The sequence below is a fragment of the Podarcis muralis genome, chromosome 2 (assembly GCF_964188315.1).
Source record: "Podarcis muralis chromosome 2, rPodMur119.hap1.1, whole genome shotgun sequence".
Classification (NCBI taxonomy): Eukaryota; Metazoa; Chordata; class Lepidosauria; order Squamata; family Lacertidae; genus Podarcis; species Podarcis muralis.
The window spans coordinates 35,838,993-35,857,211 of record NC_135656.1 but is presented as its reverse complement, the minus strand read 5'-3'; the positions used below and the strand labels follow the sequence as shown (position 1 = coordinate 35,857,211).

Genomic DNA, 18,219 nt, shown 5'->3' with positions numbered 1-18,219 from the left:
CCTGATGGGACTCAAAGCGGTTAAACGGTATAGCAGACCCTTCCCTTCTATACTCTTTGCCCTTTAAACGAACTCCTCCCTCTCGCCTCCAGGTTTCTTATTAAGTCATTTCCCCTCTCTCTCGAAGTCTTATAGCGCAATCTATGCATGTACAGTATACTCTGGCGTAAGTTCCACTGAGTTCAAGTTCCACGTGGGTCTTCTTATTCCCACGTAAGTAAGCGCAGGACTGCAGCCCCAGAGACTGAAACGTAACCTTTCTCTGCACTCCTCCTCCTCCTCGGTCGCTTTCTGCTCGCGACCTCTCCGGCCCTACTCGACAATGGCTCCGCCCACTTCCTTTGAAGGCGAAAGGAGACTCATTCTAGAACTTCCCACTTGGCCGTTGGTCGAACTCTCCCCCTCCCTCCAGGAAGCAGCCATCTTTGTTTCGGGAAAACTCTTCACGGTCTTAAAGAAGAGGTGAAGCGCTTCCCAGCTAAGCGGCAGTGGGATTTCTTTTCTTTCCCCCCCTTTTAAGACAGTCAACCGAAACATCCCCACGTAAGCAGCGGAGGGAACTGAAGGCAAAGTGGTGAGTATTGAGCACGCTCTTCCCTCCTGCCCTCACTCAACATGTCTGCGTGACACCGGCAAGGACTGCATATCTTTCTCTCAACAGCCGGGCAGGCGGGCGGGCGGGAGAGGGGAAGAGGCCTTGCTTGCGCAAAATGGCCGCCGAGAGCAGAAGGTGGCGCTCTAGGGCGGCGTCTCTATGACCGGGCATACTGGTGGAGTTGACTCTTCGCTTGGGTTGGGGGGCTGGAGAGCGAGCGGGCCCGAAAGAGTCCCGACGAGGAAGGGACCAGTAGCTGCAAAAGAGCCGAGCGTGTGGGCGCCTACGCCGCAGCGGTGCCTGGAGCTGCCCTCCTCCTGCATCTTTAACCGCCTCGCAGTTCTGCTAAATCCGCCCTCATCTCTCTCCCCCCCCCCCATTCTCCCCCTTACTCCATTTCCACCCTCACAGCCCCTCCCCCCTCATTTTTAGACCCCCCCCAGCCTTCCCCCCCCCGTCCCTTCCAGCTGCCCACTCCAGCCTAGTCTCCTCTGGGTGGCCTGAGAGGGTCTGATCCTTCTGCACCTTCATCGTTTTCCATATGCCACCCAACCGACCCCTCACCCCCTTTCAAAATCCGCTTCTCCTTATTCCGAAAGTTCCCGTCTCGTAGCTCCACGCCTCTGATTCCCTTTCATTCCTCGGGAAGGCATTCTTTTTTTAATTGCTAATATTAAAGTAAGGTGTTCCCTGCTTCCTCTGCCCCATATCTCCCAGGAAGACTTTGCCCTGCCTACTTCCAGTGCAACTTTTCTCTGGTGCTGGCCGCGTGTGGCCAAGCCCTCTCTCCGCCACTACTCCTGTTGTCTTGAGAAACCCTCTTTCCCGAGTCTGCCTACCCCATCTTTCTTCTTGTATGTAAACAAGTTTCGTTGTTGTACTCCTTGTTGCCCTTCCTCTCATTTTTTGCATTGCATACTACTTTGCTTTTAAATTTCAACCCTCACACTAAGCTTTCTGCATGCTAGTTCTTAGGGGCTTGACCTGTTTATGCAAATAGTATCTCCTCTTCTATATGTAGTATTTTAAGGGGACATGTAAAGACCAGTAACACTGATCTGACTTGTTAGGCTTCTTAACTTCTTTGAAATACTCCTTTTCTGGTGGTTGTAATAATTCTGGTCTGCTGTATTAATTGGGTTGGGGAAGATCTTGCTTGTAAACTGCTTTCCTCCCCCCCCCCCCCCCAAACCTGCTCTGGTAGTCTTGAGGCTGAAGAGGAGGATGCCAAGGAAATTGCTGTTACCTTATAGATCTGTGTTTTCTCACCCTCGAGCTCCAAGGGGTTTGTATGATTCCTTGGCAATGAACGCAGCCAGAAGTGGCTACCGGGTCTTCTCGGCAAACTCCACAGCAGCTTGCACAGAGCTGGCGAAGAAAATCACTGAGTGAGTGTCTCACGTTTTTATGCATCTTGTTCTCCTGTATTCATGAGTTGCAATTAAACAGTGTATGAACTGGAAAGTAAGCCATATTTCCTAAAATAGGCTTTTTGCCACATGCCTGAGTTTACATATTTCACTTCAGCCTACTTCAAGAATGCGTGACCCACCCAAGTGCTTAGCATTACTTTTGGTGAGCCCAATTTTTAAGACTCTTTAGTTTCACTTTAAAACGCTGTGGCTTTAAGCGACAATTTAATCAGATTTAAATATTTTAAATTGAGTTTTACTGAGCCTTTTGTAAAGTAAGCATTCATGGTGTATTATAAACAATGTGTGCACATTTGTTGATTCCATTTGTTGCTTTATTAAAGAGAGTTTGTAGTTTTCAACTGTTTTATGTGGTATAGCCATATTTTATTTGGGAATCTTGACAGTTTTTCTTCTTAGTACACTGTTAACTACCTTATCTCCTGTAGGTTGGAGAATTTGAAACTGGAACAAAATAATAATTACCCTTTTGTTCGTGGGTCTGGTATTGATGGACTGCTAAAATATGTTCTTGCCTCAACCCTGTCTCTCCCTGACTTGGGAGAGGGGTGTTGCCTTGTGTCTGATGTTGGTCTGAATTTTGCAGACAGTTGGAAGGAGTAAGGAGGGTCTCTGCTTTGGAGTGCCTCTGAAGTTTAGCAGTACAGTATTAACATAATTGATTTACTAGAACAGGCCTGTGGCTCATCTAGTTCAGCATCCTCTTATCACATTGGCCAACTAGAAGCCCATAAGAAGAACATGAGCACAACAACACTCTCTCCTTCTGTGGTTTCCAGCAACTGGTATTCAGAAGCATATTGCCTCTGGCGGCAAAGTAGTCATTGTGACTACAGGGTTAGGGACTACAGGGGCAAGCCTCTGCTTCTGAAGCCATGCACAAATTGGGAAACAAATATTTGTTGGGCATCACAAATGCCAGAATAAGAAATATACCCATCACTGGAGAAAGCATTTGTGGTCCCGTTTCTGCAGATCAAGCGTTAGTTCAATCCAAAAGATGGTATCCTATGGCAACCCATTTGCACAGCTGACATCTGCTTGTGCGGTGGAACTTCCCCTTTTCTCCCCCTCCCCAATCCTCCCAAATCTGCTCTGGACGGTTGGAGAACCCTGTGGAGCAGGTGGACACCTGTTAAGATGGGTATGGCAGGGAGGTGAGGAAAAGGAATTCTGTTATATTCACTGGCACAACATTGGAGATCTCCCAAAGTTGGGCAAACCCCTTTGGTTAGTCCAGTTAGCATCTCAAGAGAACTTAGAGTGAAAAAAGAGACATTCATTCTGTGTTGCTGTTGTCACTTTCAGGATAACTGTGCTCCAAATCTGTGACCTTTTAAACAGAAGTAAAACATAATTTAGTTAGCCTCTTATTCTATATTTATAATAATAATCTCATTATACTTTTTGAAAATGAAAAACTGACAACCTGGAAAGCTTATGAACCTTAACTTTCTATTTTGGATTTGTCCTAAGCTCAGAAATGTGTGCTCATGCTTTTCCCCATCTCAGAAAGGTTTAGGATCAGTATGTCCCACAAAGGCTATGAAAAAGAAACTGTAAAGCTGATTAAAGGGGTAGCCTTCTAATGTGTTGTGTGAAATATCAAAAACAAATAAGCTAACTGGCTTTTGGTTTGATGTTTATGTTCCAACAAATCTCTGATTATATTTTGAAGCATAAATAGCTTTTCAGTGTAACTTGAAAGAGCCTGTGAAGTTGAAATGTACTATATTAAGTAACTGCTTATCTTGTAAATAATGCATACATGCTTGCTAAAATATTTGCTTAGTGATGACTTCTAATTAATAGCTGGTTCTTTTAAATTTATTTAAGATGTATATAACTTGTCCTTCATCTCTTCATCCTAGGGAGAGTTACAACATAACAAAAAAAAAGTAGGAATAAAAATTCCAGCGCACCAATAGCAGCAACAGAACATCCCATAAATGCCCAAGCAAACAGATGGATCATAACCTAGTTCTGCCCTTGTCAGCAATGTTGGCATTAATAGTACTTCTAGAAGGAAAGCATTCTATAATTGGGATAGCACCACCAATAAGATCCTATCCCATGTCACCATCTGATGAACTTCCCCTGCTAGTGGGAGAGCTAGAAGACAACTGAATACATTTTCTACCTGTATACCTTAGTATCTCTCTTTGTTCCTAGAACGTTTGAGCCACCTGAGACCTACTTCAGTTTCCCCCAGTTAAATTTCTAATGCCTGAATTATGTAAGATCCAGTATCCTAGGAAGAGTTAGACCAGGTTATGCAGACTGAAATGCTTTTCAGTCCCTTCTTTTTAATGGGAAAGTTGCTTTAAGAATCCTGCAGCCCTGGCTTTAGTTTTAAAATTCTACTTAAACTAGCTGTAAAACTCAGGGTAGATATCCTAAGCCACTTGGATATGTGTGTTTGCTCTTACTATAATGATAGTTGCTTCAGGAGTGTTGTTTTGACCAACAAGCAGGATTGAAACTTTATTGTGGCAGGCAGCAGTTTGTCAGTAAGCCCTGTCTTTTAGTGCTGAGTTTAGCTTTGCTGTTCTAGAACTGCATGGTGAGAATTCCTATGTTAGTAAGCTATTGTTGAGAATCTCTCTCTATGTGTGTCTCTCTTTCTAGGCGACTTGGTGCTGAGCTCGGAAAATCTGTGGTATATCAGGAAACCAATGGAGGCAAGTCAGGTTTTTCTTTTTCTTCTAGAGCATTTACTGAAGAACAGACTATAGATATTCCAAAACTTTAAAAAAAATCCTATGGGGCAAATTATCACTTTTTTAAAGTCTCAAGACCATTTTCCTAATGACTATTCTCCTATTTTCAGAACCCAGAGATGAGCCCTTTGATTTTCTAGCTGTTTCCACAACACTTAAATAAAATTGCTAAGACTTGTTTGTCAATGGCTGAGTGAGCCTTTGACAAACCTATTCAATATGGGTATTAAAGACTTAGAATTATAGAATCATAGAATCATAGAGTTGGAATATAGACCACAAGGGCCATCGAGTCCAACCCCCTGCCAAGCAGGAAACACCATCAGAGCACTCCTGACATATGGTTGTCAAGCCTCTGCTTAAAGACCTCCAAAGAAGGAGACTCCACCACACTCCTTGGCAGCAAATTCCACTGTCAAACAGCTCTTAATGTCAGGAAGTTCTTCCTAATGTTTAGGTGGAATCTTCTTTCTTGTAGTTTGGATCCATTGCTCCATGTCCGCTTCTCTGGAGCAGCAGAAAACAACCTTTCTCCCTCCGCTATATGACATCCTTTTATATATTTGAACATGGCTATCATATCACCCCTTAACCTCCTCTTCTCCAGGCTAAACATGCCCAGCTCCCTTAGCCGTTCCTCATAAGGCATCGTTTCCAGGCCTTTGACCATTTTGGTTGCCCTCCTCTGGACACGTTCCAGTTTGTCAGTGTCCTTCTTGAACTGTGGTGCCCAGAACTGGACACAGTACTCCAGGTGAGGTCTGACCAGAGCAGAATACAGTGGCACTATTACTTCCCTTGATCTAGATGCTATACGCAATAAGATGCTATACTTATTGCGCTTTTTTTTACCCTTGCAAAAACAAGTGTTTTTGCGCTTTTTTTTACCCTTGCAAAAACAGCTGTTATACCCCACCTTTCCTCTAAGGAGCTCTAGGTGGCAAACATTGCCCCCCACAACACATTTTTTCACTCCTGGAACCACATTTGTACCACTGTGGAGTGATAATTCTGTTCAGATTCCACCTCTTGTACCTAGTTTTGTGACCTTGGCCAAGTCCCTTGCCCCTGTCTTGCCTATTACTGTGTTCCCAGCTTTGGCCAACCAAATGTCTCTGGGAGGCTAATGAGCAGGGCATGAGGACAACAGTGTTTCCCTGTTTGTCCCCAGCACCTGGTTTCCAAAAAAGTATACTGCCTTTCAACATGGATGATTAACTTTGTTCTTTCAGCTGATGAGGAGGGGCATCCATTGACAGAGCTTAGGGTGGAATGGTTTGGAAGAGTTTTGGACAAGTTGCGCTGATGGACAGTGGTGGGAATGGCTTGGCAGGGCAGGGCTACCTCCCACCTGTTTGGATGCACTAGTAATCCCTTCCCACCCTCACCACATCTAAAGCGCATGCCCCTGTCCACTGATCACAACACGGATATTCCTCCAGCCAGCTTTAAATTGTGAATGCATTAGAATGCAACTTGAACCCTAGGAAGGCTAAAAGAAAAAAGAAAGTTTAAAAACACTGCAATGCATCAGGCAGGCTCAGGCTATCAGACAGACTCTAAAGATCCATTATCTCAAATACACACTTGGAAAGCATTTTATTACTTTAATTTGGTGAAGTCTTTATGCTGGTCTACAACCATAATAAAGTTGTTGTTGTTAAGTCTTTAAACCCACCCGGCCCATTCCAGCCATGCTACTTATACGTAGGTACTACTAGGATTATTTTCAAATATCTGTGCTTCCTTTACAGAGACAAGGGTTGAAATAAAAGAATCTGTTCGAGGTCAGGATGTGTTCATTATTCAGACAATACCCAGGTAAGGGTTTGTGAGGTTTTTGTGTGTGTGCGCGCGTATGTACTTTAGGGAAGTTTTTAATATTTAATGCTGTATTGTTTTTAACACTCGATTGGGAACTGCCCAGAGTGGCTGGGGAAACTCAGCCAGATGGGCGGGGTATAAATAATAAATTATGATGATGATGATGTGTGGATTGAATTCTGAATTTTATAAACCCACATCCTTGGATATGTCGGAACTCTGGTTGAGTGGATTTGTTCTGGAGTCTTTCCTTTCTATTTATATGTGTAAATATACTTCTGCCATCCCTACTACCCATTCACCATCATTAACAAGAGAGCCTATGATGTTATTAATGCTAGTTAAACTTTTACACCAACAGTGTGGACTTTAAATCCGACACCTTAATGTGGCACTTAAAAGTGACAGTAAATGAAACACGATGCAATGCCTCAGTCTGCAAAACTCTCCTGAAGACTCTATTAGTTACTCTTCCATTTACTTGCTATTTTGGGATTGTCTTTTTTTTTTTTTAAAGGTTCTTGCTCCTTTAACTAGATTAATCTTTATAGCAGAACTCTATAATAAAATGCCTCTTGCCAGTAATGTGTCTGCTTGATAGCCTTTAGTGCTGTTTAGTTACAGCGTATCTGCCCAGGAGTTCCCTGCCTATCTGGCTGTGTGCTTTAGCTTCAAAAAATGATCCTATCTTGCCTGGGATTTGGTTTTATCCTTTCCCCATGTAGAGTGTATCAGCTGCCGCTCTCTTTATCTGCTATGCAGACAACCTGCCCTAGTCAACTTTGGGAGAAAGGGCAGGATAGAAATTTAATCAATAATAAGATCCAAGGAGCAGCAAGGGCAGTTCCTGGTGCTGTTTAAGTTTGTGGTGTTGGGAAGGTCTGAATCGCAGCAAAGCTGCGACTCAACAGCTCTGATGTATATGTATAAGGCACCTTCTCAAATCAATTTATAAAAGCAGTTTTCCTCCTTCCTGCCTCCCAGATATGGTGTAGCTTGCTTGCCTGCACATATCTAGGTTAGTAGCTTGGGGTGCAGAAATAGCCTTAAAGAATAAAAAAGAACTATTCTGTTCTAGTTCGCACAAACCTCTCTGTCTGGTAAGAGCTTAATGCCCCAGATGATGAGGCGCGTTATGGGGCTGGGGTGATGGCTCTTGAACCAGCACTGCAGTAGACGTCAATGGTGAGTAAGAATAGATAGGAGTAACATAGTTGGTATCCTACCACGTACCGTATTTACTCAAATGTAATGGGCACCTTTTGGGGCCAAATTACATCACAAAAATTAGGGTGCTCATTAGATTTGATGGCAATTTTACATTTGCCAGCAAATACTGTTTTATTTCAAAGTTTTGAAAATCGAGGCGCGCTTTAGATTCAATGGTGCATTAGATTTGTGTAAGTACTGTATATCTATGATGCTGGAAAGACCTTGTGTTCTTTCTCTCTCCCACTCCCCGTTTTTCCTGCCTTGAGACTTCTGAACAGTTTTAACCTAGGCCTATTTCCTTAACATGTACATGTGCCTGAAGCATTGGAGCTGTTGTTGTTCATACTTGGTCATTATGAATCTTAGTTTAAAATCATAAGCATAAGTTGACAGCTTGTGAAATGCAGAATCCTAGGAAACAATGACTGTCCTTCCTTAGCCTCTGCCACCTTAAGCCACAGAAGGGGGAAATTGTGCACTGTTAACTTTTTGTCTTAATTGCTTGGGGGATGGAGTGGTTTTATGTAATTCTTGGCTACTTCCTTGATGGTGAACAAAGCTTTTTTGTGTATATAAACAGTGCAGTGTGGTGGAGATAGGAGGCAGAACAAACCAATTTGGAGAACGTTGGCAAATGTGTCAAGATAAATGGGGGTTTAATTTTCCGAGGGAAAGCTTACAGTGGAAGAAATGAGAGCAGCTGGCTAAAACACAGACTTAATCAGTCACATGTCTTTGAGAGCCAAAAGACTCCTAAGGGTATCATCTCAGATGATCAGGAAAGACTGTGGTCCAAATCTGGTGGAACGCCAAGTGCAGATGAAAGAAGGGTTGCAGCTTGAATGTTCACTGTGCTTCAGAGAGTGTGCTCCTAAAGTGCTTCCAGGTCCAGAGTTCCCCTAATACCTTCAGCAAGTGATTAGGCATGTTTAGGCCTTTTCACCTTCTGCCAACACTGTTTAGCTCCCTGTTGCAAAAGGCTACTGCTAACATCCCCCCCACACACATTCTTTTTGAAACTGGTGATCAGTGGGTCTGTCAGGCACTATGTAAAAAGGAAAAAGCTATAGCTGGTGCAAAGGAACTTTTGATACATGTTGACATGGTGAACGTTAACACTGCCACAGATGCCACAATATCCTGCATTTGGAAGGAATTGATCTTTTAGTGCAGTGGTTTTCAACCAGTGTGCCGTGGCACCCTGGGGTGCCTTGTATGACGCTCAGGGGTGCCACAGGCAACACTGGCCTCTGTCCCTCTTTCCTTCCCTCCCTCCCTCCTCTGATGTCCTCTCGCGCCTTTGCCTCCCAAAGGCTTGCATAGCTGTTGTTGCATCAGCCCTGGCTACAAGCTCTGCAAGTGACATGCATTTTTTTCTGGCTTTCAGCTTATCATTGATTTTAATTATTTGGTTAAACGTTAAAATAGTTGTGTTTAACTGAGTTTTTATGGATAATGTCATTTTTGTAAACTGCTTTGAGGTTGTTTGCAAAAAAAAAATAGCTGTATTTTATGGAATAAAGAAATAAGATTGGTAATGGTGCACAAGCTGTTTACTGGGCAGTGTCTCCACCATTTCTGATATTTGCATTCAGAAATCCCTGGCAAGTTTCTGCAAAACCCCAGAGATTCTGTGAATACTACTTTGAAAACTTTTAAGGTAAAGGTAAAGGTACCCCTGCCCGTACGGGCCAGTCTTCACAGACTCTGGGGTTGTGCGCCCATCTCACTTAAGAGGCCAGGGGCCAGCGTTGTCCGGAGACACTTCCGGGCCACGTGGCCAGCGTGACATCGCTGCTCTGGATAGCCAGAGCCGCACACGGAAACGCCGTTTACCTTCCCGCTAGAAAGCGGTCCCTATTTATCTACTTGCACCCGGAGGTGCTTTCGAACTGCTAGGTTGGCAGGCGCTGGGACCGAGCAACGGGAGCGCACCCCGCCGCGGGGATTCGAACCGCCGACCTTTCGATCGGCAAGCCCTAGGCGCTGAGACTTTTACCCACAGCGCCACCCGCGTCCCCCTGAAAACTTTTAGGTTAGGTTAAAAAATTAATTTGTTTGCTGTGGTCTAAGAAATGAAATAAATGATTTTTAAAAATCTGGTCACATTGGCTGACATTGCTTTCTTCTTAGAAGAAGCTGTTTCTAGAATTTGATTGGCAGATGGATTACTGATTAATATTTTTGAACAATTTCAGAGATGTGAACACTGCGGTGATGGAACTGTTAATCATGGCTTATGCACTGAGGACGTCCTGTGCCAAAAATATCATTGGGGTAATTCCCTACTTCCCCTACAGCAAACAAAGCAAGATGAGGAAGAGAGGCTCTATAGTCTGCAAACTCCTTGCTTCCATGTTGGCCAAAGCAGGTGAGTGAGCTGACCAGAAGCAGCAAGATTTTACCTCCCACAATAGATCTGACCCTGAAGAAGTGAGTGGCTGTTTTTGCAGAGAGAGAGATCTTCCTTCTATAAGAATACATTTCTTTTTTTGCAGAAAGAACAGCCAAAAATAATCCTAAAACAACTCACATATTTAGGATGGCATTTGTAATACTAACAGTGATTTCTATTCAGAAAAAAGTAGAAATAGCTACCCTCAAACTAGTAGTTTGATTTTATATAATAGAACAAGAAACTCTTTTGGTGCCCTTGAAACAGTGGTTGAATTTCACCACACCTTTTTTTTTTTTTTTTTTTCAATAAATTTTTATTGAGTTTTCAAATTTTTAAAAGGCAGACAGACTTATAAAGACAAAACAAAAACATACATAGTTGCATAACATTGACTTCCCCGCACCCTCCTTCCCACATTCCAGTTTCATTAATTATCTCAGCAAATTATTTGCTCTCCTCCCTTAAATGTCTCATCCTTTCTTAAAATTTGTCACTTATGCTTGACCCAATTTGAACTTATCCAGTTTTACACAATAAATCTTTTCTCTAAGGACGGCCTAAATTCTTCTCCCATGAATTCCTTCCTTCACATATTGCATCAAAAAATCATAATATAGCAGTTCTAAATCTCAGATTATAACTATTCTCCTCTCCCCTCCTGCCCTGCCCCGGTTTCTGTCCCTTCCCAAACCAATGTCCCAATAGATTGGCTGCTTTAGCCCGGGTTTCTCACATCAGAGGCTCTTAAGCCCCAGTTAGTCTCTCTCCACCAATTTTGTTGGTAATCCATTTTGTTGGCCCTCTCTTCTTGAAGAGGTTCTGTCACCAGCCTCTCATTTTTTCCTCCTTCCAATTCAATAAGTTTCAGTTTCTGCTCAGGACCACTCAGTCTCTCATACTCCTGCTTGTTGAAAAAGCCCCAATCATACTTGTTTACTCTTATATAGTCCAATATTCCAGTTATTCTGGGGACTTCTTCCTTTGTCTTTCTCTCCTTTTGCAGATTTGTAATCCACTTGTCGTTTTCTTTGTTTCCTTTGTTCCCAGAGGTTGCAGGCTTTTGGTTGGTTTTTTCCACCTGAAGTTCCTCTCCTTCTTCTTCTTCTTTTTCCCCCCGCTCCAAAGTTATCTCCTTCTCTGCAGCTGCAGAATTTCTTTCCATCAACTTTGTATCATTGGCAGAGTTGCTCAATTCCAAACCGAAAGTCTCCAGTTGTTTACTTATTGTGGTACTTTGCTCTTGTAAAGTTCCCACGAGAAAAAACATCCTTTCAATCTCTGCCCATAGTTTCCCTTCTGCAGCCATTGCAATGTCTTTAGTTCCCTCCAGGGGGATTTCCATCATGATTCTATTCCAACAATCCGTTTCTTTGTAGCTCCTAGCCACTTTAATATTCCCAGTCACTTTGTTTCAAAAAGGTCAATTTTAATGTAGCTTTTTTAGTCCGAAAAAGTACCAATAACACAGTCCCAAGTCTTTGCCTCCCGTTTGACAGCTCTTTTGACAGCTGTCAAACTCTTTATTCTTTTTCCTCGGGCTCTCACGCAGGGCGCTCCCGGGTCCAAGGGGGGGGATTACCAGGAGAAAAGGAAACTTTCAAAATTCTCTCTTTTCCACTCCAGCACAATAACTTTGTCATCCAATTCGTGAGAGTTATCTTTTTAAAGCCAAAGTCTTTCCGCCTTAGTACTCCTCTCTTTGCTTTGAATCTTTCTGTGGGGGGGGGGGGTGCGGACTTCCTTTTAACACACCCCCGATCGTACTCAATTTTAGGTATAAAAACTTTTAATGCCAAAATTCCCTTCTACTCACGGGTTATTTGTTTCAGTCCAAATTTCAGGAAGAAAGATAGCGCTCTCCGGTCATGGCTCGCGGCTTCGCTCCGCCAAGGCAGCGATCGACTCTCAGCACCACGCCACTCTCCGGTCCACTCCGTAGCCTTTAAAAAGGCTCTTCGCGGGTCAGGGAGGGCGATTAAGGTGCCCACCGAGTCACCATGTCCGCAGGCTTCCGCGCCTGCGGTTTCTAAGGGTCCCCGTGTCGCCGGCACGGCAAGACCCGTCCTTAGCGGAGCCGATTCCCTCCAGAGCTCGGAGGGAATCCGCCATTACCCGTTCGCGCTATCCCGGAAGTCCGAATTTCACCACACCTTTCTCCCAGGGTGTTTGTTAGGATAAAATAGATATACATATATGTTTTTTCTTAGACGAAGGGTGAACTAGAAATGTTAAAATTAAAATTCCTGGCTTTGCTAACTGTAGGTAGGAGACCAGGCCTCTTTTTGAGAGACATAAGTTTGCGAAGGCTGGAGCAGCAAAGGTGACCACTAAAGTAACAAAGTTCACAAGAAGGACTGTTGCTGGGGCCTACTGAACCTTGGATGAAACCCTGTCTGGCTCTTTTTTTTTTTTTTAAAAAAAGCCCTGTTCTAAATATTGCACAAAAACATTGGCATAAAGCAGTTGGGGTTTTTTAGTCTTGTTCTTGCTCTACGTGTTACTACTGTTTCAGTGCCAAAGTCCGTTGTGAGTCAACATCCGGTACATCCATCTAAGGTTCAATGGTCCCTGTCACCTATAATGCAGAAATGTGTGTAGCAATAATCATGATGGGTTACCCAAACCCAAGAGATCAGTTACCTGTTAGGAGTCAAATTTGTGAATGAGATTCTTTAAACCAGTGTTTCTCAAACTATGTGATGTGGTGGACTCGCAAGCCCTGCCCTCCTCACCATGTGCCAAGGACTGGTGCCATATTTAGTTCCTGAAGCATCCTGCCCAGCCTTGGCTGTTGTGGAGCCACCATGGACTGGCAGCCAATGACTAGTGAACCAGCACTGGTCTGCAGACTACCTCTTTGAGCAGAAGTGCTTTAAACCCATGTTACCTGGGTACTTCAATGTGACTAATACCCTACTGCATTTCTTAAGTGAGTTTAATGGACGAACCTCTTTTTTCCCCCTGAGGGTCACATTCAACCTTTGCTAAACCCCAGAGTGGAAGTGGCCAAAATGGAGCTGGTTACCTCGCTTGCACACAGACTTTGCACATGTTCCCTCTTCTCAGCTGATCCATTCATCTGCATTAGGCCACTGGGCAGTGGGGTGGGGAAGGAAAGAAGCTTACACCATTTCACCCACCTCAGCACCATGTCCACTTACTTTCTTTCCCCCATCAGCTCTTGCTGTCAGATTTAGTGAGGTCTTGCGAGGGTGGGTTGGGTGTGCATCAGGCCCCTAGGCTGGCAGTTAGCACCCTGGTGTAACGTATGTTCTTTCTTTTTTATAGGCTTAACACACATCATCACTATGGATCTTCATCAAAAAGAAATCCAGGGATTTTTCAGCTTTCCTGTTGATAACCTGAGGGCTTCCCCTTTCTTGCTTCAGTATATACAAGAAGAGGTGAAGTTACTTTGATCCATCAATAGTTATAATCTCAGCTTGATTAGAACACTGTTTAGTGCTGGTCTTTTTTAGACTTGTATATTGCTTATGCTTGCTATAGGCAACTAATCTTTGCTGTTAAAGGGGATCCCAGTAATGTATCTTAACAGCCTCCTTGCTAAAAGTGCAAGCTGCTTAGCATTTTGGGAAGCATTTGCTATTAGCTTGGTTAATGCTGGCGGTAATTTTCTTCATAGATTTTCTTCTGACTTTGCCTCTACCTGCTTATGGTGGTTGTTAATGAATCCATGGTTTCATGTTTTAGTGTGGCCCTGAGCTAAGGCTAGTCAAATAAATATATATGGATGGGGTCTAATTACTTAAACATCCTGCAGCAATAAAAGTAAAAACTGTGTAGAACTATTTAAAAGCCAATTTTAGTTAAATGTCTCCCAGCGTTTTGAGAATGATGATAGCATTGCTCTCAGCTGTCACCCTATGTAACAAAAGAGCAATTTTATTTATTTAAAAAAAACTAATTCATTCTGTGTCAGAGTTTAACTGCTTTAAAGTCTCACCATGGTTTCAATGTGCTCTAGATTCCTGATTACAGAAATGCAGTAATTGTAGCAAAGAGTCCTGATGCTGCTAAGAGGTAAATACAGTTTAATTTTGATGTGAATAAATCCTACAAAATCAGCTTGTACAGGCAATGTTTAAGGATGCCTTAGCGCTAGAGATTAAATGGTTGATATGTGAGGAATTGGGAAAGGAAAATCAAAAGGTGATTGGTTTCTGTTTTCTCTCTTGCTGGAGAAAGTGACAGGCTCTGCTAGGAAACAGTTTCTTTTTATCAGAAGTATAGCAAGGAGATGCACCAAGAACTCTTCTTCATATTCTTCTACTGCATACCTTAAAACACCAGCGAGAAACCCTGAAATAGATTTTAAAGATATATGATAAATTAATCCCCCTCTGAGCTGTGAAAAGTTCATCTGTGGAAGGATAGTGTAGGAAAAGATCTTCTTAATATAATTTAATAGGCATGAACCTAGGGCAGTTTTTTAATATAGGATGGCCACTGGAAAACTGCATCAATGTGGCAGATACAGTGTTTAAAAGATGCATAGCTCAATGCCTTTCTGGACCACCACCTATATTTGGAGAGCTTTATTCAGTATCTAGCTCAAGAGCAACTGACATGTCTCCCTTAGTTTTCCTGAATTGAAGTGGTAATTCTCTCTTTATAAAAATCAAAATGGAGTGACAGTTGATGCAACTGCAGCATCTTCAACCTGTTTGGATCTGCTGCATGCACAGTCTTCATCCCTTCCCATATCTGTTTACCGTTCGATAACTTAGCTGTATTACTCTTTATGTGACTATTCTGGTGTGGCCCCATAGACCATCTGAAGGAAACCAATAATATATGTAAACTGCTTAGGGTTTTTTCTTGATTTTTTTTTTTTTTTAAGGTTTGGGATCAGTCCATCCATGCCAGTAGAAAAACAGTTTGTGTGTACTGATCCTTCTTGTTCAATTACATCAGCTTTCAGTGAATACCAATACAAATATTTTTGAACCTTTGGAGACACTATTTCTGTTATACTTTGAACAGCTGATCACTTTGAGACACTTTCCTCTTTTCCCTTTTGAGTGGAATGTAAAGTAATGCTAAGGAGATCACTCCCATCAACACTAGGATTTCTGCTTTCCAGATGGAATGGTCTCCCCTCTCCTCCTCCATGTTGTTCTGGAGGAATTTTCCAACCTTCCAGGGCTGATCTTGGGGGGGGGGGGAGCCCCACTGTGTTAGCAGTACTTGTTGCCCTGGCTTCTGCCAGCACAGCTATTTAGATTAATACAGACCGAGGTTATAGCTTCAGTTCAACATTTGAAGTTATTACAGAGACAGAGGAAAGGAGCATCATGTTTTGGAAGTGTTTGACACACTTCCAAAATAAATAGCATCTGCTTTTCATATTAAAGTGGCAGAAGGTGATTGTGCAAGGAGTCTATTTTGTTAAAAGGAAATTGAAAAACAATAGTGAACAGCAACATTCTTAAGCATTAACTACTTATTGTTAGTTGAAAAAGCAAACTCCTTCCCCAGGCTGAATCCTGTTTAAATGAAGCACATGGAAATGAGCTAAAGCAGAGGACTTTTCAAAAGTGAATGTATTTCACCCCACTAATATCTTGTTGCTTTTATGTAGGGCCCAGTCTTATGCAGAACGGTTACGGCTAGGACTAGCGGTTATCCACGGGGAGGCTCAGTGCACAGAGCAAGACATGGATGATGGACGCCACTCTCCTCCAACAGTAAAAAATACTACTCTGCACACTGGTCTGGAGCTACCCTGTATGTTGTTGCATTTTTCTTTACTTTTATTTTCCTTTGGTTTGATGTGCAAGGCATTTCAACGTAAGAGCAATCTGAATTCTCTGCTGAGGAAACAAACTCTGCACACATAATAATTTGTAGCTATCTAAAGGGAGATAAGGAACCAAGCAAAATTAAGTTGCTTTTAAATCAGAGGTCATGCACACATCCAGGAATAATCTGCAATCAGTTGTTTAATGGCAACACCAGAAGTCTCTCTCCCCTCATTAACTTTCTAAAATGAAAACTGGGTGATTTGTGTGTGAAAGGACTGGTCCTGAAAACCTGGGCTGAGCATGTGCTCAAATAGGGTTGCCATACTTCAAAAAGTAAAACCCTAAATACCAGTAAGTTTCACCACCACAACCACCCCTCCTCCTCCCCTCCCCTTTGAGGAGTATCTAAAGATGACCTTTTAAAGGGTGCTCAAATAGGGTTGCCATATTTCAAAAAGTAAAACCCTAAATACCAGTAAGTTTCACCACCACAACCACCCCTCCTCCTCCCCTCCCCTTTGAGGAGTATCTAAAGATGACCTTTTAAAGGGTGGCTGAAATCAGTGCTGTGAGACATAATTTTTGTGCCTCAACACAGTTCATTCAGAATTGCTTAAATGTGACAAGGTTTGTTTATGTTCAGTAATAATAACAGCTGCTATTTGAACTGTCTTTCATTTAAGTGAAACAAAATGTCCAGTATGAGGTCTCTTTCATACAAAGCATGAAAGATGAATATGCATATTACAATGAAGCTGTGATTCTGATGTTGGGTTTTTTATTCCTTAGTTATGATGGCCAAAGAGAAGCCACCAATAACAGTAGTTGGAGATGTTGGAGGTAGAATTGCCATCATTGTGGTAAGGAACTAAAAGGCCATGATGACAAATGGGATTTTTCCCCCTAGGTTTCATTACATCTCAAATATTTATGCTTGGATGCAGTTGGGATTTCAGGACTGGGCTAGAAGCCATGCAGGAAAACTAAACAGTCACATTGTATTGTCTGGTTTCACATTTTTTTTACTAATTAAATAAGGAATCTATCCTCCAGTATTAAATGGCCTTATGAGTCTGTGGTATAAATTCCTGTTAGTTTTCTATCTGGAAAGAAAATCCAACTCTGATAGACACTGACACCTCACTGAGTGAAGCTTTGGGGTTCATTGCTAACCTCCTGGACAAAAGTCTAGGTACAGTAGCCTTTCCATTTGGAGGGACGATTGTTTTAAGATGCAAGACTAGACATCCTGGCCTATCCAAGCTTGTATAGTGTGCATGTTGCCACTGTGTCATAGAACTCCATATGAACAAGCTATTCAGAACCTCCTACCCAAAGGTCCCTATTCTGGTTTCTCAAACAGTCAACAAAATTGACAGGGCCTTGTGCCAAACCAGTGCATTTTGTGTAGCCTGTGTGACTAGCTTCCTAGTGCCTGCCTTTCCACAAGACACTTCTTGAGTTTGTAACCAGGAGCATGGGCAGCTTGCATTCTGTACCTCTCCTTGAGAGAGAGCTAACTAAAGCCATTTTTGTATTTTCAAATATATCTTTGCCCAAAGAAGCATTTTCATGTATATTTTCCAAACAGCACTCCTTCATAAATCTTTGGAAAGTTTGTGCCTGTCATGTGCTCATTATAGGAACTTAGCCCTGCCCAGGAAGCAGACTCATACCATGCTGGTATAAATAGCTGCTACTGAAATACTTATTGGCAATGTACCAAAAGTTCATATGTAACTTTAGGTTAGGCACTGAAGCATCTTCAAATTATTCCAGATTTGCCAAAGTGGTTACATACTGCTTGTGGGACAGTGGAGCAGTTTGTGCTTGCTAATAACTTCCAGATTTTAACTGGGATTTGTTTTGCTTCTCAGGATGACATCATTGATGATGTGGAAAGCTTTGTGGCAGCTGCAGAAATCCTGAAAGAGCGTGGTGCTTATAAGATCTTCATCATGGCAACTCATGGGCTTTTGTCTGCTGATGCTCCACGTCTAATTGAAGAGTCATCAATTGATGAGGCAAGTCTTGGTATATTGCTCTATGGGCAAGATTCCCTCCTATTTGTGTATTAGTGTTGTTTTAAATAGCAAATGATGGATTTAGATTGATCAATAAGTTGACAGATTTGTATATGGAGCACAAGACTGTTGCATATACTGAATATATAAACACACAGCATCAGTTGGCTTCTGCATGAATCTAGCTGTTGCTGGACTAGGATTCCCACCAGCCCCATGCAGAATGATCCATTTTCAGGAATGACAGG

At 42.6% G+C, this 18,219-nt stretch overlaps 1 protein-coding gene and 1 long non-coding RNA gene across 4 annotated transcripts in view; one reads left to right on the top strand and one right to left on the bottom strand.

Annotated features, from left to right (window-relative positions):
• The first annotated feature begins 366 nt into the window (after positions 1-366).
• The window catches only part of PRPSAP1 (phosphoribosyl pyrophosphate synthetase associated protein 1), a 23,334-nt gene continuing 5,481 nt past the window's right edge, over positions 367-18,219 (top strand). Inside the window, exons 1-10 of one of the 3 annotated variants that reach the window (XM_028717002.2) lie at positions 367-574; positions 1,872-1,983; positions 4,657-4,709; positions 6,503-6,569; positions 9,983-10,155; positions 13,471-13,586; positions 14,168-14,223; positions 15,785-15,930; positions 16,737-16,807; positions 17,825-17,971. In XM_028717002.2, the coding sequence (XP_028572835.1) occupies positions 1,901-1,983; positions 4,657-4,709; positions 6,503-6,569; positions 9,983-10,155; positions 13,471-13,586; positions 14,168-14,223; positions 15,785-15,930; positions 16,737-16,807; positions 17,825-17,971 (912 nt within the window). In that variant the 5' untranslated portion in view covers positions 367-574; positions 1,872-1,900. Of the gene's footprint in view, positions 575-693; positions 1,984-4,656; positions 4,710-6,502; positions 6,570-9,982; positions 10,156-13,470; positions 13,587-14,167; positions 14,224-15,784; positions 15,931-16,736; positions 16,808-17,824; positions 17,972-18,219 lie in introns of those variants that run through there. The other 2 variants (XM_028717003.2, XM_028717001.2) reach the window with 2 other exon arrangements.
• Positions 14,217-18,219, bottom strand: part of LOC114590649 (uncharacterized) — an 18,615-nt gene continuing 14,612 nt past the window's right edge. Inside the window, exon 3 of the long non-coding RNA XR_003705140.2 lies at positions 14,217-14,502. This is a non-coding gene — a long non-coding RNA (uncharacterized LOC114590649). The remainder of the gene's footprint in view (positions 14,503-18,219) is intronic.